This window comes from Convolutriloba macropyga, chromosome 15 (genome assembly GCF_964194025.1).
Source record: "Convolutriloba macropyga chromosome 15, txConMacr16.3, whole genome shotgun sequence".
Classification (NCBI taxonomy): Eukaryota; Metazoa; Xenacoelomorpha; order Acoela; family Convolutidae; genus Convolutriloba; species Convolutriloba macropyga.
In genome coordinates, this window is record NC_134482.1 from 39,142,733 (window position 1) to 39,170,620 (window position 27,888).

Consider the following 27,888-nt stretch of genomic DNA (forward strand, 5'->3'; position numbering starts at 1 on the left):
ACATTGTCATTTGAAAGCTGTTATGCTATTAATAGTTTTCCATCAGAGCACCTACAGCACTAGCTGTTGGTGCTCGTTGCTTTTTAAAAAATTTTATTAAAACAACCAAGTGTGACTAGAACTATTTTACTATTAATAGTTTTAGAAGGCTAACTCGTAACGCTAGTTGCGGGTTTTGACTTCGCGACTAATTGCTTCCCACCAAATATTGTCATTTGAAGGCTATTATGCTATTAATAGTTTTCCATCAGAGCATCTACAGCACTAGCTGTTGGTGCTCGTTGCTTTTTAAAAATTTTAATAAAACAACCAAGTGCGACTAGAACTATTTTACTATTAATAGTTTTAGAAGGCAAACTCGTAATGCTAGTTACGGGTTTTGACTTCGCGACTAATTGCTTCCCACCAAACATTGTCATTTGAAAGCTGTTATGCTATTAATAGTTTTCCATCAGAGCACCTACAGCACTAGCTGTTGGTGCTCGTTGCTTTTTAAAATCCAAAAATTTTGAATTATGACCTGTTTTGCAGACTAGAGTTGTGTTTATCGGAGATTCAAATCTCCGAGACGCAACCCCGCTTTTGCGGATGAATGAGCGGGTATGCCGCTACCAGTAAGTTTACTTCGGTTTGTATTGATGGCTTAGTCTTGTCTGTTCATTATATTTAGTTCTTATTTTTACAGCCCTTCGTATGACGGCGAGGGTGGCCGTAGATCAATTCATCTGCGAACTATGATCGAGGGACTCAAACCGTTACACCCACATCTTTATTATTTGCGGGGATAACGATGTAAATAGTATAAGTGTCGACGAAATTTACCGGAACTATGTTTTTGTTATTCGCGCTTTGCACCCCCGAATAGTTCGATTCAGTGGGTTGCTGCCTCGAGCGGACTTCGACAAAAATATACGCGAAGCCAATAATATTTATTTGGCGGAACATTTAAAGGACAGATACAAAAGTCCAAAGTTAGTTAAGAAGACTGACTTTGATGAGCATGGTCGGGATAGATGTCATTTACGACATACTACAAATGGTTTGAATCATCTCATGGCCCACTGCCTTAGCTTCTTAATTGACTCATTCGGAACTCTTCAATAAATGAACTACTTGCTTTAAACTGAGCAAACTGTGCCCTTGTATATATTTGCTTTTTTTCTCTAATTTATTTTTCCTTCTTCTGCTGCAATTTTTGTTTAGAAGAAAGCTGGGTCAACGACTTCAACCGTCAGAAAGAGAAAATGGATGTAAAGCAAACAGGTCTTGGTCAACTTTGATCAGACCAAACAAACTTTGGCCACCCTGGGTCAGACCAATCAGACTTTGGCCATCCTTGGTCAGAACAAACAGACTTCGGCTACCCTTGGTCAGACCAAACAGACTTCGGCCACCCTTGGTCAGACCAAACAGACGTTGGCCACCCTTGGTCAGACCAAACAGACGTTGGCCACCATTGTTCAGACCAAACAGACTTCGGCCACCCTTGGTCAGACCAAACAGACGTTGTCCACCCTTGGTCAGACCAAACAGACTTTGCCCACCATTGGTCAGACCAAACAGACTTCGGCCACCCTTGGTCAGACCAAACCGACTTTGCCCACCATTGGTCAGACCAAACAGACTTCGGCTACCCTTGATCAGACCAAACAGACGTTGGCCACCATCGGTAAGACCAAACAGACGTTGGCCACCATTGGTCAGACCAAACAGACGTTGGCCACCATTGGTCAGAACAAACAGACTTCGGCCACCCTTGGTCAGACCAAACAGACGTTGGCCACCATTGTTCAGACCAAACAGACTTCGGCCACTCTTGGTCAGACCAAACAGACTTTGCCCACCATTGGTCAGACCAAACAGACTTCGGCTACCCTTGGTCAGACCAAACAGACTTTGCCCACCATTGGTCAGACCAAACAGACTTCGGCTACCCTTGGTCAGACCAAACAGACTTCGGCCACCCTTGGTCAGACCAAACAGACGTTGGCCACCCTTGGTCAGACCAAACAGACGTTGGCCACCATTGTTCAGACCAAACAGACTTCGGCCACCCTTGGTCAGACCAAACAGACATTGGCCACCATTGTTCAGACCAAACAGACTTCGGCCACCCTTGGTCAGACCAAACAGACTTTGCCCACCATTGGTCAGACCAAACAGACTTCGGCTACCCTTGGTCAGACCAAACAGACGTTGGCCACCATTGGTCAGACCAAACAGACGTTGGCCAACATTGGTCAGAACAAACAGACTTCGGCCACCCTTGGTCAGACCAAACAGACGTTGGCCACCATTGTTCAGACCAAACAGACTTCGGCCGCCCTTGGTCAGACCAAACAGACTTTGCCCACCATTGGTCAGACCAAACAGACTTCAGCTACCCTTGGTCAGACCAAACAGACTTTGCCCACCATTGGTCAGACCAAACAGACTTCGGCTACCCTTGGTCAGACCAAACAGACTTCGGCCACCCTTGGTCAGACCAAACAGACGTTGGCCACCCTTGGTCAGACCAAACAGACGTTGGCCACCATTGTTCAGACCAAACAGACTTCGGCCACCATTGTTCAGACCAAACAGACGTTGGCCACCCTTGGTCAGACCAAACAGACTTTGCCCACCATTGGTCAGACCAAACAGACTTCGGCCACCACTGGTCAGACCAAACAGACTTCGGCCACCCTTGGTCAGACCAAACAGACGTTGGCCACCCTTGGTCAGACCAGACTTTGCCCACCATTGGTCAGACCAAACAGACTTCGGCTACCCTTGGTCAGACCAAACAGACGTTGGCAACCATCGGTAAGACCAAACAGACGTTGGCCACCATTGTTCAGACCAAACAGACTTCGGCCACCCTTGGTCAGACCAAACAGACTTCGGCCACCCTTGGTCAGACCAAACAGACGTTGGCCACACTTGGTCAGACCAAACAGACTTTGCCCACCATTGGTCAGACCAAACAGACTTCGGCTACCCTTGGTCAGACCAAACAGACGTTGGCCACCATTGGTTAGACCAAACAGACGTTGGCCACCATTGTTCAGACCAAACAGACTTCGGCAACCCTTGGTCAGACCAAACAGACGTTGGCCACCCTTGGTCAGACCAAACAGACTTTGCCCACCATTGGTCAGAACAAACAGACTTCGGTCACCCTTGGTCAGACCAAACAGACGTTGGCCACCATTGTTCAGACCAAACAGACTTCGGCCAGCCTTGGTCAGACCAAACAGACTTTGCCCACCATTGGTCAGACCAAACAGACTTCGGCTACCCTTGGTCAGACCAAACAGACGTTGGCCACCCTTGGTCAGACCAAACAGACTTTGCCCACCATTGGTCAGACCAAACAGACTTCGGCTACCCTTGGTCAGACCAAACAGACGTTGGCCACCATTGGTTAGACCAAAGAGACTTTGCCCACCATTGGTCAGACCAAACAGACGTTGGCCACCATTGTTCAGACCAAACAGACTTCGGCAACCCTTGGTCAGACCAAACAGACGTTGGCCACCCTTGGTCAGACCAAACAGACTTTGCCCACCATTGGTCAGACCAAACAGACTTCGGCTACCCTTGGTCAGACCAAACAGACGTTGGCCACCATTGGTCAGACCAAAGAGACTTTGCCCACCATTGGTCAGACCAAACAGACTTCGGCTACCCTTGGTCAGACCAAACAGACTTTGCCCACCATTGGTCAGACCAAACAGACTTCGGCTACCCTTGGTCAGACCAAACAGACTTCGGCCACCCTTGGTCAGACCAAAAAGACGTTGGCCACCCTTGGTCAGACTAAACAGACTTTGCCCACCATTGGTCAGACCAAACAGACTTCGGCTACCCTTGGTCAGACCAAACAGACTTTGCCCACCATTGGTCAGACCAAACAGACTTCGGCTACCCTTGGTCAGACCAAACAGACTTCGGCCACCCTTGGTCAGTCCAAACAGACGTTGGCCGCCCTTGGTCAGACCAAACAGACGTTGGCCACCATTGTTCAGACCAAACAGACTTCGGCCACCATTGTTCAGACCAAACAGACGTTGGCCACCCTTGGTCAGACCAAACAGACTTTGCCCACCATTGGTCAGACCAAACAGACTTCGGCCACCACTGGTCAGACCAAACAGACTTCGGCCACCCTTGGTCAGACCAAACAGACGTTGGCCACCCTTGGTCAGACCAGACTTTGCCCACCATTGGTCAGACCAAACAGACTTCGGCTACCCTTGGTCAGACCAAACAGACGTTGGCAACCATCGGTAAGACCAAACAGACGTTGGCCACCATTGTTCAGACCAAACAGACTTCGGCCACCCTTGGTCAGACCAAACAGACTTCGGCCACCCTTGGTCAGACCAAACAGACGTTGGCCACCCTTGGTCAGACCAAACAGACTTTGCCCACCATTGGTCAGACCAAACAGACTTCGGCTACCCTTGGTCAGACCAAACAGACGTTGGCCACCATTGGTTAGACCAAACAGACGTTGGCCACCATTGTTCAGACCAAACAGACTTCGGCAACCCTTGGTCAGACCAAACAGACGTTGGCCACCCTTGGTCAGACCAAACAGACTTTGCCCATCATTGGTCAGAACAAACAGATTTCGGTCACCCTTGGTCAGACCAAACAGACGTTGGCCACCATTGTTCAGACCAAACAGACTTCGGCCAGCCTTGGTCAGACCAAACAGACTTTGCCCACCATTGGTCAGACCAAACAGACTTCGGCTACCCTTGGTCAGACCAAACAGACGTTTTCCACCATTGGTCAGACCAAACAGACGTTGGCCACCATTGTTCAGACCAAACAGACTTCGGCAACCCTTGGTCAGACCAAACAGACGTTGGCCACCCTTGGTCAGACCAAACAGACTTTGCCCACCCTTGGTCAGACCAAACAGACTTCGGCTACCCTTGGTCAGACCAAACAGACGTTGGCCACCATTGGTCAGACCAAAGAGACTTTGCCCACCATTGGTCAGACCAAACAGACTTCGGCCACCCTTGGTCAGACCAAACAGACTTCGGCCACCCTTGGTCAGACCAAACAGACGTTGGCCACCCTTGGTCAGACCAAACAGACTTTGCCCACCATTGGTCAGACCAAACAGACTTCGGCTACCCTTGGTCAGACCAAACAGACTTTGCCCACCATTGGTCAGACCAAACAGACTTCGGCTACCCTTGGTCAGACCAAACAGACTTCGGCCACCCTTGGTCAGACCAAACAGACGTTGGCCACCCTTGGTCAGACCAAACAGACTTCGGCCACCCTTGGTAAGACCAAACAGACTTCGGCCACCCTTGGTCAGACCAAACAGACGTTGGCCACCCATGGTCAGACCAAACAGACTTTGCCCACCATTGGTCAGACCAAACAGACTTCGGCTACCCTTGGTCAGACCAAACAGACGTTGGCCACCATTGGTTAGACCAAACAGACGTTGGCCACCATTGTTCAGACCAAACAGACTTCGGCAACCCTTGGTCAGACCAAACAGACGTTGGCCACCCTTGGTCAGACCAAACAGACTTCGGCCACCCTTGGTCAGACCAAACAGACGTTGGCCACCATTGTTCAGATCAAACAGAATTCGGCCACCCTTGGTCAGACCAAACAGACTTTGGCTACCCTTGGTCAGACCAAACAGACGTTGGCCACCATCGGTAAGACCAAACAGACGTTGGCCACCATTGTTCAGACCAAACAGACTTCGGCAACCCTTGGTCAGACCAAACAGACGTTTGCCACCCTTGGTCAGACCAAACAGACTTCGGCCACCCTTGGTCAGACCAAACAGACGTTGGCCACCATTGTTCAGACCAAACAGATTTCGGCCACCCTTGGTCAGACCAAACAGATTTCGGCCACCCTTGGTCAGACCAAACAGACGTTGGCCACCATTGTTCAGACCAAACAGACTTCGGCCACCCTTGGTCAGACCAAACAGTCTTTGCCCACCATTGGTCAGACCAAACAGACTTCGGCTACCCTTGGTCAGACCAAACAGACTTTGCCCACCATTGGTCAGACCAAACAGACTTCGGCTACCCTTGGTCAGTCCAAACAGACTTCGGCCACCCTTGGTCAGACCAAACAGACGTTGGCCACCCTTGGTCAGACCAAACAGACGTTGGCCACCATTGTTCAGACCAAACAGACTTCGGCCACCCGTGGTCAGACCAAACAGACTTCGGCCACCCTTGGTCAGACCAAACAGACGTTGGCCACCCATGGTCAGACCAAACAGACTTTGCCCACCATTGGTCAGACCAAACAGACTTCGGCTACCCTTGGTCAGACCAAACAGACTTTGGCCACCATTGGTTAGACCAAACAGACGTTGGCCACCATTGTTCAGACCAAACAGACTTCGGCAACCCTTGGTCAGACCAAACAGACGTTGGCCACCCTTGGTCAGACCAAACAGACTTCGGCCACCCTTGGTCAGACCAAACAGACGTTGGCCACCATTGTTCAGACCAAACAGACTTCGGCCACCCTTGGTCAGACCAAACAGACTTTGGCTACCCTTGGTCAGACCAACCAGACGTTGGCCACCATCGGTAAGACCAAACAGACGTTGGCCACCATTGTTCAGACCAAACAGACTTCGGCAACCCTTGGTCAGACCAAACAGACGTTTGCCACCCTTGGTCAGACCAAACGGACGTTGGCCACCATTGTTCAGACCAAACAGACTTCGGCCACCCGTGGTCAGACCAAACAGACTTCGGCCACCATTTGTCAGACCAAACAGACGTTGGCCACCATTGTTCAGACCAAACAGACTTCGGCCACCCTTGGTCAGACCAAACAGACGTTGGCCACCCTTGGTCAGACCAAACAGACGTTGGCCACCATTGTTCAGACCAAACAGACTTCGGCCACCCGTGGTCAGACCAAACAGACTTCGGCCACACTTGGTCAGATCAAACAGACGTTGGCCAAACATGGTCAGACCAAACAGACTTTGCCCACCATTGGTCAGACCAAACAGACTTCGGCTACCCTTGGTCAGACCAAACAGACTTTGGCCACCATTGGTTAGACCAAACAGACGTTGGCCACCATTGTTCAGACCAAACAGACTTCGGCAACCCTTGGTCAGACCAAACAGACGTTGGCCACCCTTGGTCAGACCAAACAGACTTCGGCCACCCTTGGTCAGACCAAACAGACGTTGGCCACCATTGTTCAGACCAAACAGACTTCGGCCACCCTTGGTCAGACCAAACAGACTTTGGCTACCCTTGGTCAGACCAACCAGACGTTGGCCACCATCGGTAAGACCAAACAGACGTTGGCCACCATTGTTCAGACCAAACAGACTTCGGCAACCCTTGGTCAGACCAAACAGACGTTTGCCACCCTTGGTCAGACCAAACGGACTTCGGCCAACCTTGGTCAGACCAAACAGACGTTGGCCACCATTGTTCAGACCAAACAGATTTCGGCCACCCTTGGTCAGACCAAACAGACGTTGGCCACCATTGTTCAGACCAAACAGACTTCGGCCACCCTTGGTCAGACCAAAAAGACTTTGCCCACCATTGGTCAGACCAAACAGACTTTGCCCACAATTGGTCAGACCAAACAGACGTTAGCCACCATTGGTCAGACCAAACAGACGTTGGCCACCATTGTTCAGACCAAACAGACTTCGGCCACCCTTGGTCAGACCAAACAGACGTTGGCCACCATTGTTCAGACCAAACAGACTTCGGCCACCCTTGGTCAGACCAAACAGACTTGGCCCACCATTGGTCAGACCAAACAGAATTCGGCTACCCTTGGTCAGACCAAACAGACTTAGCCCACCATTTGTCAGACCAAACAGACGTTGGCCACCATTGTTCAGACCAAACAGACTTCGGCAACCCTTGGTCAGACCAAACAGACGTTGGCCAACCTTGGTCAGACCAAACAGACTTTGCCCACCATTGGTCAGACCAAACAGACTTCGGCTACCCTTGGTCAGACCAAACAGACGTTGGCCACCATTGGTCAGACCAAAGAGACTTTGCCCACCATTGGTCAGACCAAACAGACTTCGGCCACCCTTGGTCAGACCAAACAGACGTTGGCCACCCTTGGTCAGACCAAACAGACGTTGGCCACCATTGTTCAGACCAAACAGACTTCGGCCACCCTTGGTCAGACCAAACAGACGTTGGCCACCATTGGTCAGACCAAACAGACTTCGGCGAAATGAAGGTAATTGCGATCGATTTTGCGAAACGAAGGTATTGCGAAAAGAAGATATTTGCGATCGATTTTACGAAATGAAGGTATTTGCGATCGATTTTGCGAAAAGAAGATATTTTCGAAAGAAGGTTTTGCGAAATGAAGGTATTTGCGATCGATTTTGCGAAACGAAGGTATTGCGAAAAGAAGATATTTGCGATCGATTTTACGAAATGAAGGTATATGCCATCGATTTTGCAAAAAGAAGATATTTTCGAAAGAAGTTTTTGCGAAATGAAGGTATTTGCGATCGATTTTGCGAAACGAAGGTATTGCGAAAAGAAGATATTTGCGATCGATTTTACGAAATGAAGGTATTTGCGATCGATTTTGCGAAAAGAAGATATTTTCGAAAGAAGGTTTTGCGAAATGAAGGTATTTGCGATCAATTTTGCGAAACGAAGGTATTGCGAAAAGAAGATATTTGCGATCGATTTTACGAAATGAAGGTATTTTCGATCGATTTTGCGAAAAGAAGATATTTTCGAAAGAAGTTTTTGCGAAATGAAGGTATTTGCGATCGATTTTGCGAAACGAAGGTATTGCGAAAAGAAGATATTTGCGATCGATTTTACGGAATGAAGGTATTTGCGATCGATTTTGCGAAAAGAAGATATTTTCGAAAGAAGTTTTTGCGAAATGAAGGTATTTGCGATCGATTTTGCGAAACGAAGGTATTGCGAAAAGAAGATATTTGCGATCGATTTTACGAAATGAAGGTATTTGCGATCGATTTTGCGAAACGAAGATAATTTCGAAAGAAGGTATTGCGAAATGAAGGTATTTGCGATCGATTTTGCGAAACGAAGGTATTGCGAAAAGAAGATATTTGCGATCGATTTTACGAAATGAAGGTATTTGCGATCGATTTTGCGAAAAGAAGATATTTTCGAAAGAAGGTTTTGCGAAATGAAGGTATTTGCGATCGATTTTGCGAAACGAAGGTATTGCGAAAAGAAGATATTTGCGATCGATTTTACGAAATGAAGGTATTTGCGATCGATTTTGCGAAAAGAAGATATTTTCGAAAGAAGTTTTTGCAAAATGAAGGTATTTGCGATCGATTTTGCGAAACGAAGGTATTGCGAAAAGAAGATATTTGCGATCGATTTTACGAAATGAAGGTATTTGCGATCGATTTTGCGAAAAGAAGATATTTTCGAAAGAAGGTATTGCGAAATGAAGGTATTTGCGATCGATTTTGCGAAACGAAGGTATTGCGAAAAGAAGATATTTGCGATTGATTTTACGAAATGAAGGCATTTGCGATCGATTTTGCAAAAAGAAGATATTTTCGAAAGAAGGTTTTGCGAAATGAAGGTATTTGCGATCGATTTTGCGAAACGAAGGTATTGCGAAAAGAAGATATTTGCGATCGATTTTACGAAATGAAGGTGTTTGCGATCGATTTTGCGAAAAGAAGATATTTTCGAAAGAAGTTTTTGCGAAATGAAGGTATTTGCGATCGATTTTGCGAAACGAAGATAATTTCGAAAGAAGGTATTGCGAAATGAAGGTATTTGCGATCGATTTTGCGAAACGAAGGTATTGCGAAAAGAAGATATTTGCGATCGATTTTACGAAATGAAGGTATTTGCGATCGATTTTGCGAAAAGAAGATATTTTCGAAAGAAGGTTTTGCGAAATGAAGGTATTTGCGATCGATTTTGCGAAACGAAGGTATTGCGAAATGAAGGTATTTGCGATCGATTTTGCGAAACGAAGGTATTGCGAAAAGAAGATATTTGCGATCGATTTTACGAAATGAAGGTATTTGCGATCGATTTTGCGAAAAGAAGATATTTTCGAAAGAAGTTTTTGCGAAATGAAGGTATTTGCGATCGATTTTGCGAAACGAAGATAATTTCGAAAGAAGGTATTGCGAAATGAAGGTATTTGCGATCGATTTTGCGAAACGAAGGTATTGCGAAAAGAAGATATTTGCGATCGATTTTACGAAATGAAGGTATTTGCGATCGATTTTGCGAAAAGAAGATATTTTCGAAAGAAGTTTTTGCGAAATGAAGGTATTTGCGATCGATTTTGCGAAACGAAGATAATTTCGAAAGAAGGTATTGCGAAATGAAGGTATTGGCGATCGATTTTGCGAAACGAAGGTATTGCGAAAAGAAGATATTTGCGATCGATTTTACGAAATGAAGGTGTTTGCGATCGATTTTGCGAAAAGAAGATATTTTCGAAAGAAGTTTTTGCGAAATGAAGGTATTTGCGATCGATTTTGCGAAACGAAGATAATTTCGAAAGAAGGTATTGCGAAATGAAGGTATTTGCGATCGATTTTGCGAAACGAAGGTATTGCGAAAAGAAGATATTTGCGATCGATTTTACGAAATGAAGGTATTTGCGATCGATTTTGCGAAAAGAAGATATTTTCGAAAGAAGTTTTTGCAAAATGAAGGTATTTGCGATCGATTTTGCGAAACGAAGGTATTGCGAAAAGAAGATATTTGCGATCGATTTTACGAAATGAAGGTATTTGCGATCGATTTTGCGAAAAGAAGATATTTTCGAAAGAAGGTATTGCGAAATGAAGGTATTTGCGATCGATTTTGCGAAACGAAGGTATTGCGAAAAGAAGATATTTGCGATCGATTTTACGAAATGAAGGTATTTGCGATCGATTTTGCAAAAAGAAGATATTTTCGAAAGAAGGTTTTGCGAAATGAAGGTATTTGCGATCGATTTTGCGAAACGAAGGTATTGCGAAAAGAAGATATTTGCGATCGATTTTACGAAATGAAGGTGTTTGCGATCGATTTTGCGAAAAGAAGATATTTTCGAAAGAAGTTTTTGCGAAATGAAGGTATTTGCGATCGATTTTGCGAAACGAAGATAATTTCGAAAGAAGGTATTGCGAAATGAAGGTATTTGCGATCGATTTTGCGAAACGAAGGTATTGCGAAAAGAAGATATTTGCGATCGATTTTACGAAATGAAGGTATTTGCGATCGATTTTGCAAAAAGAAGGTATTGCGAAATGAAGGTATTTGCGATCGATTTTGCGAAACGAAGGTATTGCGAAAAGAAGATATTTGCGATCGATTTTACGAAATGAAGGTATTTGCGATCGATTTTGCGAAAAGAAGATATTTTCGAAAGAAGTTTTTGCGAAATGAAGGTATTTGCGATCGATTTTGCGAAAAGAAGGTATTGCGAAATGAAGGTATTTGCGATCGATTTTGCGAAACGAAGGTATTGCGAAAAGAAGATATTTGCGATCGATTTTACGAAATGAAGGTATTTGCGATCGATTTTGCGAAAAGAAGATATTTTCGAAAGAAGGTTTTGCGAAATGAAGGTATTTGCGATCGATTTTGCGAAACGAAGGTATTGCGAAATGAAGGTATTTGCGATCGATTTTGCGAAACGAAGGTATTGCGAAAAGAAGATATTTGCGATCGATTTTACGAAATGAAGGTATTTGCGATCGATTTTGCGAAAAGAAGATATTTTCGAAAGAAGTTTTTGCGAAATGAAGGTATTTGCGATCGATTTTGCGAAACGAAGATAATTTCGAAAGAAGGTATTGCGAAATGAAGGTATTTGCGATCGATTTTGCGAAACGAAGGTATTGCGAAAAGAAGATATTTGCGATCGATTTTACGAAATGAAGGTATTTGCGATCGATTTTGCGAAAAGAAGATATTTTCGAAAGAAGTTTTTGCGAAATGAAGGTATTTGCGATCGATTTTGCGAAACGAAGATAATTTCGAAAGAAGGTATTGCGAAATGAAGGTATTTGCGATCGATTTTGCGAAACGAAGGTATTGCGAAAAGAAGATATTTGCGATCGATTTTACGAAATGAAGGTATTTGCGATCGATTTTGCGAAAAGAAGATATTTTCGAAAGAAGGTTTTGCGAAATGAAGGTATTTGCGATCGATTTTGCGAAACGAAGGTATTGCGAAAAGAAGATATTTGCGATCGATTTTACGAAATGAAGGTATTTGCGATCGATTTTGCGAAAAGAAGATATTTTCGAAAGAAGTTTTTGCAAAATGAAGGTATTTGCGATCGATTTTGCGAAACGAAGGTATTGCGAAAAGAAGATATTTGCGATCGATTTTACGAAATGAAGGTATTTGCGATCGATTTTGCGAAAAGAAGATATTTTCGAAAGAAGGTATTGCGAAATGAAGGTATTTGCGATCGATTTTGCGAAACGAAGGTATTGCGAAAAGAAGATATTTGCGATCGATTTTACGAAATGAAGGTATTTGCGATCGATTTTGCAAAAAGAAGATATTTTCGAAAGAAGGTTTTGCGAAATGAAGGTATTTGCGATCGATTTTGCGAAACGAAGGTATTGCGAAAAGAAGATATTTGCGATCGATTTTACGAAATGAAGGTGTTTGCGATCGATTTTGCGAAAAGAAGATATTTTCGAAAGAAGTTTTTGCGAAATGAAGGTAATTGCGATCGATTTTGCGAAACGAAGGTATTGCGAAAAGAAGATATTTGCGATCGATTTTACGGAATGAAGGTATTTGCGATCGATTTTGCGAAAAGAAGATATTTTCGAAAGAAGTTTTTGCGAAATGAAGGTATTTGCGATCGATTTTGCGAAACGAAGGTATTGCGAAAAGAAGATATTTGCGATCGATTTTACGAAATGAAGGTATTTGCGATCGATTTTGCGAAACGAAGATCATTTCGAAAGAAGGTATTGCGAAATGAAGGTATTTGCGATCGATTTTGCGAAACGAAGGTATTGCGAAAAGAAGATATTTGCGATCGATTTTACGAAATGAAGGTATTTGCGATCGATTTTGCGAAAAGAAGATATTTTCGAAAGAAGGTTTTGCGAAATGAAGGTATTTGCGATCGATTTTGCGAAACGAAGGTATTGCGAAAAGAAGATATTTGCGATCGATTTTACGAAATGAAGGTATTTGCGATCGATTTTGCGAAAAGATATTTTCGAAAGAAGTTTTTGCAAAATGAAGGTATTTGCGATCGATTTTGCGAAACGAAGGTATTGCGAAAAGAAGATATTTGCGATCGATTTTACGAAATGAAGGTATTTGCGATCGATTTTGCGAAAAGAAGATATTTTCGAAAGAAGGTATTGCGAAATGAAGGTATTTGCGATCGATTTTGCGAAACGAAGGTATTGCGAAAAGAAGATATTTGCGATCGATTTTACGAAATGAAGGTATTTGCGATCGATTTTGCAAAAAGAAGATATTTTCGAAAGAAGGTTTTGCGAAATGAAGGTATTTGCGATCGATTTTGCGAAACGAAGGTATTGCGAAAAGAAGATATTTGCGATCGATTTTACGAAATGAAGGTATTTTCGATCGATTTTGCGAAAAGAAGATATTTTCGAAAGAAGTTTTTGCGAAATGAAGGTATTTGCGATCGATTTTGCGAAACGAAGGTATTGCGAAAAGAAGATATTTGCGATCGATTTTACGAAATGAAGGTATTTGCGATCGATTTTGCGAAACGAAGATATTTTCGAAAGAAGGTATTGCGAAATGAAGGTATTTGCGATCGATTTTGCGAAACGAAGGTATTGCGAAAAGAAGATATTTGCGATCGGTTTTACGAAATGAAGGTATTTGCGATCGACTTTGCGAAAAGAAGATATTTTCGAAAGAAGGTTTTGCGAAATGAAGGTATTTGCGATCGATTTTGCGAAACGAAGGTATTGCGAAAAGAAGATATTTGCGATCGATTTTACGAAATGAAGGTGTTTGCGATCGATTTTGCGAAAAGAAGATATTTTCGAAAGAAGTTTTTGCGAAATGAAGGTATTTGCGATCGATTTTGCGAAACGAAGGTATTGCGAAAAGAAGATATTTGCGATCGATTTTACGAAATGAAGGTATTTGCGATCGATTTTGCGAAAAGAAGATATTTTCGAAAGAAGTTTTTGCGAAATGAAGGTATTTGCGATCGATTTTGCGAAACGAAGGTATTGCGAAAAGAAGATATTTGCGATCGATTTTGCGAAAAGAAGATATTTTCGAAAGACGGTTTTGCGAAATGAAGGTATTTGCGATCGATTTTGCGAAACTAAGGTATTGCGAAAAGAAGATATTTGCGATCGATTTTACGAAATGAAGGTATTTGCGATCGATTTTGCGAAAAGAAGATATTTTCGAAAAAGTTTTCGCGAAATGAAGGTATTTGCGATCGATTTTGCGAAACGAAGGTATTGCGAAAAGAAGATATTTGCGATCGATTTTACGAAATGAAGGTATTTGCGATCGATTTTGCGAAACGAAGATATTTTCGAAAGAAGGTCTTGCGAAATGAAGGTATTTGCGATCGATTTTGCGAAACGAAGGTATTGCGAAAAGAAGATATTTGCGATCGATTTTACGAAACGAAGGTATTTGCGATCGATTTTGCGAAACGAAGATATTTTTGAAAGAAGGTATTGCGAAATGAAGGTTTTTTGCGATCGATTTTGCAAAAAGAAGATATTTTCGAAAGAAGTTTTTGCGAAATGAAGGTATTTGCGATCAATTTTGCGAAACGAAGGTATTGCGAAAAGAAGATATTTGCGATCGATTTTACGAAATGAAGGTATTTGCGATCGATTTTGCGAAACGAAGATATTTTCGAAAGAAGGTATTGCGAAATGAAGGTATTTGCGATCGATTTTGCGAAAAGATATTATCGAAAGAAGGTTTTGCGAAAAGAAGATATTTGCGATCGATTTTGCCAAAAGAAGATTTTTTCGATCGGTTTTGCGAAAAGAAGGAAAAAAAGTCAAAAGCGAAAAAAAACAGCTCTGATGCCTTTATATCTCGAATACGATGCCTCTATTTTATTTTTCTTGTTCTTCTTAAGTTGTTTTTTTTCGTTTTGACCCAAAAACCGACCATTCATACTTTACTTGCCATAAAAAATTGTATTATTCCTGCTCTGGGTCAAAAACGAAAAAAAAATCAGCTCTGATGCCTTTATATCTCAAATACGATGCCTCTATTTTCTTTTTCTTGTTCTTCTTAAGTTGTTTTTTTTCGTTTTGACCCAAAAACCGACCATTCATACTTTACTTGCCATAAAAAATTGTATTATTCCTGCTCTGGGTCAAAAACGAAAAAAAAATCAGCTCTGATGCCTTTATATCTCGAATACGATGCCTCTATTTTCTTTTTCTTGTTCTTCTTAAGTTGTTTTTTTTTCGTTTTGACCCAAAAACCGACCATTCATACTTTACTTGCCATAAAAAATTGTATTATTCCTGCTCTGGGTCAAAAACGAAAAAAAAATCAGCTCTGATGCCTTTATATCTCGAATACGATGCCTCTATTTTCTTTTTCTTGTTCTTCTTAAGTTGTTTTTTTTTTGGTTTTGACCCAAAAACCGACCATTCATACTTGCCATAAAAAATTGTATTATTCCTGCTCTGGGTCAAAAACGAAAAAAAAAATCAGCTCTGATGCCTTTATATCTTTTTATATTTTTTGGTCGCTTGCGGCCAATTGAGTGTTGACGGACCCTGATTTTCTCTGAGCTTTTAGACTAAGTTGAGGCGTTTTTGACGTTTCCCCGGCTATTTTAGGCACTTTTTTCTGCTATTTTTGACGGTTTTTTCGGCTATTTTTGACGTTTTTTTCGGCTATTTTTGACGTTTTCCCGGCTATTTTTGACGTTTTTTTCGGCTGTTTTTGACGTTTCCCCGGCTATTTTAGGCACTTTTTTCTGCTATTTTTGACGTTATTTTTGGCTATTTTTGACGTTTTTTTCGGCTATTTTTGACGTTTTCCCGGCTATTTTTGACGTTTTTTTCGGCTATTTTTGACGTTTTCCCGGCTATTTTTGACGTTTTTTTCAGCTATTTTTGACGTTTTTTTCGGCTATTTTTGACGTTTTTTTCGGCTATTTTTGACGTTTTCCCGGCTATTTTTGACGTTTTTTTCGGCTATTTTTGACGTTTTCCCGGCTATTTTTGACGTTTTTTTCGGCTATTTTTGACGTTTTTTTCTGCTATTTTTGACGTTTTCCCGGCTATTTTTGACGTTTTTCCGGCTATTTTAGGCGATTTTTTCGGCTAGCCGAGACTTGGATTAAGAATTGCCAAGTCTTAAATCAGACTTGGATTAAGAATTGCCAAGTCTTAAATCAGACTTGGATTAAGAATTGCCAAGTCTTAAATCAGACTTGGATTAAGAATTGCCAAGTCTTAAATCAGACTTGGATTAAGAATTGCCAAGTCTTAAATCAGACTTGGATTAAGAATTGCCAAGTCTTAAATCAGACTTGGATTAGACTTGCCAAGTCTCAGCCCAGACTTGGATTTAGACTGCCAAGTGTAAAAAGTGACATGATCATGGTTCTGAATCAGTAATGAAAGAAGACTTGGAATTAGACTTGCCCAGTACTGAAATTGACTTGGCGTTAGGTCCGGGTTTCCTTCAATAATACACAACAATCTGAAATGAAAAATGCAAATATCAACAATTAAAACTCAAAACTGAGGATTTTATCAGATTTCAGGCACTCGGCGTGTGTTTACTGATTTTTGTGTGCACTTTTTATAATGATCAACACTTACTTGCTTTTTTTTAAGATATGAAATGTCATCGCTTTGCTCAAAAGGTGAATCGAACAAAATTCAAAAATTGTTTTCAAAATTTTAGGCTCAGTTTGTTTTCAGAGAAGAGTATCTGGTGTATCAACGGCAAATAAGGAGGTTCGCCAAGATACTCTTTAGATAAACGGATAGAGTACTGAGCAGACGATATACAATTAGAATATAGCGTTTCAGTACTGATTTGCTTTGGCACTAGGGTTGGGGTTTTTTAATATACTGTAAACATTTTTTCCGTCTGTAGCCCTAAAGCTTAGTGGTGAGTTCGAATTACTTTCAACCGCAAGTTCCTGTTTTGTATTAAAAACGAAGAGAACTGGGAGGGGGCTGGGGTGTCAAGTACAAAAACATCCAAATTTTTTAAAATATGTTTGCGAAACAAATTGTGCAAGAAAAGTTGTTTTATTGTATTTTGTTTTATTGTATTTTAAAAAAAAATAAAAGTATTTTATCGTGCTAGCTGCAAAAAAGTTAATGAGAATTTTGAGAATTCTGATGATCAATTCTTAATGAAGAATTGGATCTTGGTCTGCTCAGCGTGTTTTCATAGAGCCTTTTTTACTCTGATTTTTTTCTAAACAGGGTAAAAAGTGACATGATCATAATCTGTTCATAGTAAAAACACAGACTGAGAATTGCTCTGATTCAGCGCTGATTTACAATTTTATTATGATCCGGGAATAAAAACATGAAAAACTAGCTGCTAGAAAGATTCTCAAATCTATGTTAAAATACTTAAATGGATTTCATGGTCAGCTGCAGTTCTATATACAATGAGAAGCAATAACTATACTTCAATTCAATCTAGCCTTCATTCACGCCTGTCACGTATTGTCCATTGAATTGAGTACTTAACCTGATTTATTCATATCTCATTTATTATCACTAGTTATAACCAGTCACAAACAGGCTCAACGTATTCTACACATAGTTAAAGAAGAAAGGCTATAATTTATAACTCTATTTCTAACTTAAAAATAAGTTCTAAGTTAAAAATAAGTTAGAAAAAATAACTCTATTTCTAACTTATAATTTATAACTTAAAAAAAACGAGATCAACTAAATTCTTGCTTTATTTCGACATAATATAGCTGGATATAGTATAAATGTATCGCATCGTTTAATGTTTCTGTCATTCATTAACCATAATTTTAATGTCTTTTTTTCTATACAAGTTGGTAAAAAACAGGTAGAGAAGGAGAGTGGGGGGGGGGGACAATACCCGCCGGTTGATTATTTTGTTGATGCGTGCTAGTCAAGTGGTACTTAAAGTCTACTCCGGTTGATAGCCGAAGCCACTGGGGGGAATTGAAACCGGGGAAAAATTGGAAAAATAGGGGAAAATCTGGTTCAATGGGAATAGCTTCAGTTGCAATAGTCATATACGTACTATCTAGCGATCAAATTGAATTTAGAGTGAATGTTCTTTTTAATATATTAGCCCTGTATCGCCTATAGTTCTTTTCTTTTTCTCAATCTACAATATCTGCGCGGATTGAGTTACATACCTGACGTTTTATTGTTACTTTTTGAAAGTTTTTTTGGGCATTTCAATTCATAGAAATAGTATTTACAAGTTGAAGTGAAAAAGGAAAAGTAAAAATGGAAAAATTAGCAACACTGCCACTGTTAAGTTACTTATATTTTAAGAGATTTTTTTTTGAAAGAAAATGGTATTAAAGTAAACAAATAAAACTGCAAATTTATTTAATTTTAAAGTTAAATTTAGAAATGCAGAGCAAGAAGTTACTCGACTTTAATTTTAGACTATAATTTTAAAATTAGTTTCAGTAATTTTGATGTTTTTTTAATATTTATAAGTTTTCATGTACAATGTGTTATTTGCAGTCGATTTTTACGATTTTTACGTGTTATTTGCAGTCTCTGTCAAACAATTATAAATTTCTACATCCCATTGTCCTTTATCAACTATTATGAACAGTTCGTATATTTCAATTGATTTGCAATCGCATAATTTGAAAGGCTATTTTGCATAGATATGTACGCACAGACATCCGTTATAGCCCAAAATAGCCGCGGGCTATTATTTGTGCTCGGATTTGAGCATTCTGACCCAAAATGGGCAAAATATTGACACAAGCAGTCCAAAAATTTGGCAATAATCCATTTACCTATTTAAAGATGGTAAGAAATTTAGACTAGCCCATAATTTAACACAAGTAATTGTTAATCATAGACCTTTAAATAGATTAATTTCAAAAGCTGTTATCGATAATATCGATTTATTCTTTATTTTGTTTCATCGTCTTGAATCGAATTTAGCTGCAACAAATTAACCAATACTGCTTCAAAGACTGTTAGTATGTTTTGGGTCTCAATTTCAATTTATTCAGTGATTTACAAAATGTGACAAAAATGGTGTACTGATCTTAAAGGTTTGTCAAATTTTGGAGCAGTTAGTTATAACATAGCTTATTAACTCTTTTTCCAAACATTTCATCGAAAAAGAACTGCCAATCCAGCCAATCTCAAAAGGGGCCCATTTGTTTGTTCCAACCTATTTTCAAAACTAGGTTAATGCATGAGAGAGTTAGGCTCGTTCTTTTTTTAATTCAATTTTACATCTTCATAGGCAAATCGCAGGAAATATGGTATTGTCATATTTTATTTGCTAGTCAAGTCTTAGTTTAGTCAAGTCTTGATTCAAAAAACATGTATAAATTTCCATTAAAATGAACAGAAAAAACACAAGAGTTTTCGCTGGAAAAAGATAAAAACAGATTGGGGGGAGGAGGCATCGTGAAAATCGAGGCACGGTTTTGAATTTTTAAAGTTCTATTTCATGCCTTATGAATACCCTAGTTCCATAGAAATGAACACATTCGCACCATGTACTGCTAAAATCGGACTGATTCACCAAAAATATTCTGATAAATATAGAAAAAAAAATAAAGAAGAAAATGTTGCAAAAGAAACAGCAATCGATTTTTTTAATCACATTTTTATCAATAACTCAGTTTGAAAACAATTTTCTCTTGTCCCCAAACAGCGAAACTATTACTAAGTTTTTCATGAATGAAGGTGAAAATATGTTCTGTGAAAGCAATAAAAAATAGGAATAATCTTTTTCAATTGTGTTTGTACAATTCCTGAAATTCTTCACAAAATTCTTCTCCACTGCAGTTGAATTTTTTGAAATATTAACTTTTCTATGAAATACTGAACAGTTTTGAAAATGCAGGAAAGCCAAATATTTTTGAAAATTGTCTCATAAATAATACTATAAAATTACTTATTTTGTTTTAAAAAATTTTTGTCAACTTTACCTCCCATCTGTTTATGTAACGTTTGAGAACAACAATTTTTGTAGTTGTTTAGGTCGAATGAAGGGTGTAATGATCTCAAAATTAAAGCAAGAAGTATGGAAAACTCCGTCAAATCCCTGTTGAGCTTGTATTAAATTAGTACAATTGAACCGGAGGTTAAGCAGGAGGTTGAAAGGAAAACTGAACCGGTGGTTGAAAAAAGTAATTTTGTTATCTCAATTTTTTCATTGATATATTGAGTGCTGCTAGACCAGCATCAAGATTAAAAGTTTTCAACCTGGTTTCCACTATTTTCTTGATTCTGACTTCGCAAATTTTTTGCCACATTAGTTCTCAGAACATCAAGACAGATTCTATATAGAGCAATTTTCCAAAAATTTAAAATTCTAAAGCACATCTTCTGTACGGGAAACAAAAAATTCTTTTGAAAACTTCAACAATTTGTTCGTTTATAAAAATAAATATTTTGTTTATTTAAAACCCTATCAAGTACTTATTATTTTCCATTATTGCATTTTTGCTGATGTTGTTGTTTTTTGGATGTTTGCTGTATTTTCAATATTAAGAGAAAATGTTTGCAGCCTTCTTCTTTACTCAGTAACTTTACTTTGGACTCCTATTTTTGCTTTTTTTGATTTTCAAACAAAAAACTAAACTCAGTTAGTTTAAAAAAATTACAATCAGTTCATCTAAATTGATTTTAAATAAATAAAAGTGCAAGAAACCGAAGATTGATAAACAAAAATCACCTGCAATTTATTTTAAAATGCAACTGAAGCCCAAAAGAATTTTTTCAACTTCTTCCTTTAGTTCTAATTCTTGCTCGTTCCCCGATAAATTTCTTTTAGAGTAAAATTCTTTTAAAAAAGACCAAGATGTGTGCTTTCGTGAGTTCAAATTATCTTATATAGTGAAGTTAAGGTACTGTTCTTGATATTTTATCTAGAATTGATGGAAATCAATTAATTTTCAGCCTTTGGAATGGATCATGTTGAGCTCCAATTTTGAATATTCAGCTATTTTTAATAAGTTGTTATATGATAAAACTAGAAGTACTGTAAATTTTTCCAAAAAATGTCTTGTAAGTACTGTAAAATTCTCCAAAAAAAAATTGTTTATACGAGAATCCAAAAAAAATACTCCCTCGGTAAAAAATAACGTTTTTGGCAGATTTTAGATGAAGTTCAAGAAAAAAAATGAAAAGCAAAAACAAAATGAAACTGAAACTAAAAACGATTAAACGCTAAGAAGAACGTAAATTAACAAATTACAGAAATTAAAAAAAATACTAATGATTGTCATAGGCTGTAAACAATTATGATGTCAGGCCATAAAGTAAACAGTCATAACTGGTTGTTGTGATGAAGGTCAGAACTTCTGCGAATTACTCAATCAGAGTTTTTTCTTTTTTAAATTTTTATTCTCCTTTTTATTATGTTTTATGTTTCTGATACTCATTTTCATTTTATGTTCGGTTTTTCATTTTTTCTCGAAAATTTTTCTTCTTCAGGTTTCCTCCGAGATTTTTTTTCTTTCTCTTGCAACTGGAGTTGATTCAGATGAATTAGAGATGACTCAAGAATTGAAAAAAATTCCAGCACCTGAAAAAAAGTAATATCAAAAAGCGATTTAAGCAAAGAATATAGAGTTGTATTTATATTCTTCCACAAATGATTATAAATTTTTAATACAAAACAGTGATGTACTGTCTTTATTGTACTGAGGCGTTCTAGCAAGTCAGAATCTTTTGCAATTTCTATCAGAGAAACAATGAAATGTCTCTTATCCGGGTACACAACAAACAATTCAGTTCAAGAGCGTGAACAAGGAGTGTTGTTATGATTAACTGAATGCTAACTCAGTCAAATCAAACGAAAAACGAAATAATTGCAAAATTACAAGATAGTCATTAATAAGTAAAAATAATTATGTTCCAAATAGCTAAAATAGTTACCAATAAGTTTACTTAGTTATCAGTTTTTGGTGCACTAAGAGAATTTTGTTGATAAATCAGAGAATTTTTATAATAAAGTTCAAACTGTTGCATTTAGGAAGCATTTTGCTGCTGCTGACTATTTTACTCAAAATTCTTCTACTTCAAAACTTTATTGCTAACAATTTAATTAAACAAAAATTCAATATAATTTTTTAAATTTTAAGCGTCCAGAGGCAAAAGTGATTTGTTTGAAAACATCTAAAAGTCCAACGGGGAATAAACATGTAGCTAGGACAATGAACCACTACAATCCACCCACCAGTAATTGAAAAACTGCTCTATCATTATTAGTTGTAAGGATCAATTTTATTTGTCATGTTTTCTTCAAACTTTGATTTTTAATCAAATTGCTGACATATAATCCATACTTCACATTGAATGACGATATACGTCAAATTTGATGTTTGAACAAAAAATGACAAAAAAGAGTTTACAACAGTTAATAATGATAGAGCTTTTTTCAAAAACTGCAGAAAAAAGGTGGATTGTACTGTTTTTTTGTCCTAGCCACATTATTTTTCTCGGCTGGACTTTTATAATTTTAAGATAAAATCAGTTTTGCCTTTGGAAAATTAAGACAAAAATCAATGAGATGTTATATAACAGATTTGTTTGGCATTGAAATTTTAATGTAGATGATTTTTGGGTAAAAAAGTCAACGGCAAAAGCTGCTTCCTAATATTAGCAATTTATACTATTTATTTAACACATGTCTGAAGTGTCAACAAATTTTCTCTTATGTTTGACAAAAAAAGATATAAAAAGTTAATTTAATGGCGAATATGATAGGATCAATTTTTTTAAAAAAAAACAGCATGGGATATTGCAACTATTTTTTTTATTTCGGTTTTACTGACCTACTGATCAATTTATCTCCTAGTTCACGCTCTTTAACTGATATGTTTATTTTGCACCCGATTTAGACATTTGATTGTTTTTAAGATGGAAAAAATCAAACGATTCCGAACCAATAACACGCCTCAAGACAATAAAGATAAAGTTTTTTTGTATTAAGTATTGGTCATCATTTTGCGGAATAATGGCAATAAGAGACACACTCTTTTTTCTTTTGCATAAATCGATTTTTACCATTACTTACTACAAAGGGAGGATCGAATCTTCTTAAGAGTTGTTATATTCTCTCTTTTTAGTTCCTGGAGTTATGTTCGATTCAGCTAAAACTTTTCTTGTTGCGCAAAAAGAAAAAAAATCGAAGAAAAAACGGAGAGACCAAATTTTCCAGAATAAATGAAAAGCAAATATAAAATGGAAAAGAATATCCAAAAACTTATAACTCAAGCAAAACGTAAAATTAAAATCAAAATAGAATAAAGAGTTTGATAAGGAAAATCAGCAGTATTTTCGACTTTCTTTACATCAACAAAATATGCCAGTTCATTCTTCGGCCTGACATCAAAATATTTTATCTCTGACAATCAAAAGTATTTTTTTAGAGTTTGTATTTTGTCACAGTTTCAACTAGGTTTTCTTTCTGTATATTTTGACCTGCAATTTAAGATTCATGTTTTTGGGTTTTTTGAATTTATGTGAAACACCAATGGGTTAACTAAAAATAGCTTCCATCACTAAAAAAAAGTCAACAAACTATTTTAAAACCTAAACTTATCTTCATCAGTTTCATTGGGAGTTTGATTTGAAAAACTAAAATTTTTTTCTCAACAAAAAGCTATGAAGCTTGTTCATATTTTAACAACCTGAAATTGAGTTTATAGATTCTTGATGGTTTCCTTCAAAAATCATTGAAAAATTTGCAAACAATTAACGAGAGGGGAATATTGAAATATAAAATCAAACGCTAACATTATTATAAACCAGATTCAATCATTTTATGCAGTATTTTCCTTTAATTACAGAGTTCAAATTGCCATCATAATTTATGTTCTTGACATCTCAAGAAGTTGAGCAAGCGATGGTTCTCATAGAACTTACTAATTTTACAATAGATATATTTATATATATATATATATATATATATATATATATATATAAATATATGCTTTTAATCATGATTTTTAAAACCATTTTGTCAATTAAATATAACAATGGAAATAGTTGTATTTCTGAAGTTTGTAAAGGAATAATTTTTATTATATTAGAAGTCTGATTTTCGGAAATCTTCCTAGACGAACAAAGCTCCTTGCATGTAAACTTGTGTGAAAAAAAAGATTTAATTACTGGCATGGCATTTTTGTAACATGCTTGAACCATGCATGACCGTTTGTTGAGGTTCCTTGTTATTTTCAGTCACGACACATTTTTTTAACTGTATATAAATTGCCGGTGGAACGTGTAAGTTTCTTTAAAAAATCTTTACAAAGATGTGACCCTTATTTTAGTTCTTCCGAAAGTTTCAGCCAATTTCTATAACTCATCAAAGACTGCCGTACTCAAATCTTATTGAAGACGTTTTTTTGCCCAAAGTGAAGACAGATGCAGTTGTCAGGAAATTACGTGGGTGTTGGGTATGTGTGCGACGTGTGAATGTGTTTGGTATTTTTTTCTGTAGCTATGTGTGTGTGTTGAGTAAGAGTGTGTCTGAATGCGTGAGTGGCTTGTGTGTATGTGTGAATGTGTGGTGAGTGTGTGTGTGTCTGTCTGTGTGTATGCGTGTTTCTTTGTCTGTGCTTATGTCTGTGTGTTGTGTATGTGTTTGTGTGTGTACCTGTGTCTGTGTCTACGTGTGTATATATGGCTACCTGTATGTCTGTGTTTGAGTGGTGAGTTTGTGTGTCTGGGCATGTGCAAGTTTGTGTGTTTTTTCAATGTGTGTGTGTCTGTGTTTTTCGTGTGTGTGCGTGTGTCTTTCTGTGTATGTTTTTCTGTCTTTGTCTATTTGTGTGCGTTTGTGTGCGTATGAAAATGTATGTGTGTGTTTGTGTGTATGTGCGTGTGTCTGTCTGTGTATGTTTTTATGTCTTTGTCTATTTGTGTGTGTTTGTGTGCGTATGAGAATGTGTGTGTGTCTGTGTTTTTCGTGTGTGTGCGTGTGTCTGTCTGTGTATGTTTTTCTGTCTTTGTCTATTTGTGTGTGTTTGTGTGCGTATGAAAATGTGTGTATGTGTCTGTGTTTTTTGTGTGTGTGCGTGTGTCTGTCTGTGTATGTTTTTCTGTCTTTGTCTATTTGTGTGTGTGTGTTTGTGTGCGTATGAGAATGTGTGTGTGTTTGTGTGTATGTGCGTGTGTCTGTCTGTGTATGTTTTTCTGTCTCTAACTATTTGTGTGTGTTTGTGTGCGTATGAGAATGTGTGTGTGTGGGTGTGTGTCTGTGTTTTTCGTGTGTGTGCGTGTGTCTGCCTGTGTTTTTTTTCTGTCCATGTCTATTTGTGTGTGTTTGTGTGCGTATGAGAATGTGTGTGTGTGTGTGTGTCTGTGTTTTTCAAGTGTGTGCGTGTGTCTGCCTGTGTATGTTTTCTGCCCATGTCTATTTTTTCTGTGCGTTTGTGTGCGTATGAGAATGTGTGTGTGTGTGTGTGTGTCTGTGTTTTTCTTGTGTGTGCGTGTGTCTGTCTGTGTATGTTTTTCTGTCTTTGTCTATTTGTATGTGTTTGTGTGCGTATGAGAATGTGTGTATGTGTGTGTGTCTGTGTTTTTCGTGTGTTTGCGTGTGTCTGTCTGTGTATGTTTTTCTGTCTTTGTCTATTTGTGTGCGTTTGTGTGCGTATGAGAATGTGTGTGTGTCTGTGTTTTTCTTGTGTGTGCGTGTGTCTGTTTGTGTATGTTTTTCTGTCTCTGTCTATTTGTGTGTGTTTGTGTGCGTATGAGAATGTGTGTTTGTGTGTCTGTGTTTTTCGTGTGTGTGCGTGTGTCTGCCTGTGTATGTTTTCTGTCCATGTCTATTTGCGTGCGTTTGTGTGCGTATGAGAATGTGTGTGTGTGTGTGTCTGTGTTTTTTGTGTGTGTGCGTGTGTCTTTCTGTGTATGTTTTTCTGTCTTTGTCTATTTGTGTGCGTTTGTGTGCGTATGAAAATGTATGTGTGTGTTTGTGTGTATGTGCGTGTGTCTGTCTGTGTATGTTTTTATGTCTTTGTCTATTTGTGTGTTTGTGTGCGTATGAGAATGTGTGTGTGTCTGTGTTTTTCGTGTGTGTGCGTGTGTCTGTCTGTGTATATTTTTCTGTCTTTGTCTATTCGTGTGTGTTTGTGTGCGTATGAAAATGTGTGTGTGTGTCTGTGTTTTTCGTGTGTGTGCGTGTGTCTGTCTGTGTATGTTTTTCTGTCTTTGTCTATTTGTGTGTGTGTTTGTGTGCGTATGAGAATGTGTGTGTGTGTTTGTGTGTATGTGCGTGTGTCTGTCTGTGTATGTTTTTCTGTCTCTGTCTATTTGTGTGTGTTTGTGTGCGTATGAGAATGTGTGTGTGTGGGTGTGTGTCTGTGTTTTTCGTGTGTGTGCGTGTGTCTGCCTGTGTATGTTTTCTGTCCATGTCTATTTGTGTGTGTTTGTGTGCGTATGAGAATGTGTGTGTGTGTGTGTGTGTGTGTGTCTGTGTTTTTCGTGTGTGTGCGTGTGTCTGCCTGTGTATGTTTTCTGTCCATGTCTATTTGTGTGCGTTTGTGTGCGTATGAGAATGTGTGTGTGTGTGTCTGTTTTTTCTTGTGTGTGCGTTTGTCTGTCTGTGTATGTTTTTCTGTCTTTGTCTATTTGTGTGCGTTTGTGTGCGTATGAGAATGTGTGTGTGTGTGTGTGTGTGTGTTTCGTGTTTGTGCGTGTGTCTGTCTGTGTATGTTTTTCTGTCTTTGTCTATTTGTATGTGTATGTGTGCGTATGAGAATGTGTGTATGTGTGCGTGTCTGTGTTTTTCGTGTGTTTGCGTGTGTCTGTCTGTGTATGTTTTTCTGTCTTTGTCTATTTGTGTGCGTTTGTGTGCGTATGAGAATGTGTGTGTGTCTGTGTTTTTCTTGTGTGTGCGTGTGTCTGTCTGTGTATGTTTTTCTGTCTCTGTCTATTTGTGTGTGTTTGTGTGCGCATGAGAATGTGTGTGTGTGTTTTTTTCGTGTTTGTGCGTGTGTCTGTCTGTGTTTGTTTTTCTGTCTTTGTCTATTTGTGTGTGTTTGTGTGCGTATGAGAATGTGTGTTTGTGTGTGTGTTTGTGTGTATGTGCGTGTGTCTGTCTGTGTATGTTTTTCTGTCTTTGTCTATTTGTGTGTGTTTGTGTGCGTATGAGAATGTGTGTTTGTGTGTGTGTGTTTGTGTGTATGTGCGTGTGTCTGTCTGTGCATGTTTTTCTGTCTTTATCTATGTGTGTGTGTGCGTTGTGTATGTATTTGTGTGTGTATGAGAATGTGTGTGTGTATGTGTGTGTATGAGAATGTGTGTGTGTATTTGTGTGGGTGTTTGTGTTTTTGCATATTGTTTCTAAGAATGCGCGTGTACAGATACGATAAACTTTTTCGAATCCAGCTTTCTCTTTTCTATCGATATCCTGTTCAGACTAACAGAGGTCAGACACTCATCCTGTTCAGACTAACAGAGGTCTAACACTCATCCTGTTCAGACTAACAGAGGTCTAACACTCATCCTGTTCAGATTAACACCAGCATTTAGACGTGCTGGATAGACTGATCGATAGTCGTAAGCTTCATATACAAATATTCAGAGATGGGTTAAATTGAAATTCTATGATTCAGCAATGAAATGCACTGGGACTCCGACCCGGGTCCCTCTTGAAAATTTTAGATCTTTTAGTTAAGTCAGTCCTTTCAATTGCTAAAAAAAATAATGCTGCAGACTGCAGTCAAATATTTTACTATGT

General features: G+C 38.8%; 2 protein-coding genes across 4 annotated transcripts in view; one reads left to right on the forward strand and one right to left on the reverse strand.

Moving 5' to 3' along the window:
• Positions 1-1,020, reverse strand: part of LOC142354188 (beta-secretase 1-like) — a 30,424-nt gene extending 29,404 nt beyond the window's left edge. The window contains exon 1 of the mRNA XM_075406445.1: positions 991-1,020. Coding sequence (XP_075262560.1) covers positions 991-1,020 — 30 coding nt within the window. The remainder of the gene's footprint in view (positions 1-990) is intronic.
• Positions 1-27,888, forward strand: part of LOC142354058 (uncharacterized) — a 469,891-nt gene that overhangs the window by 357,303 nt on the left and 84,700 nt on the right. Inside the window, exon 1 of one of the 3 annotated variants that reach the window (XM_075406333.1) lies at positions 18,830-19,152. The exons of 1 other annotated variant lie outside the window; for it this stretch is intronic. The gene's annotated coding sequence lies outside the window, so the exon portion shown is untranslated. Of the gene's footprint in view, positions 1-18,829; positions 19,153-27,888 lie in introns of those variants that run through there. One more of the 3 variants, XM_075406331.1, reaches the window with a different exon arrangement.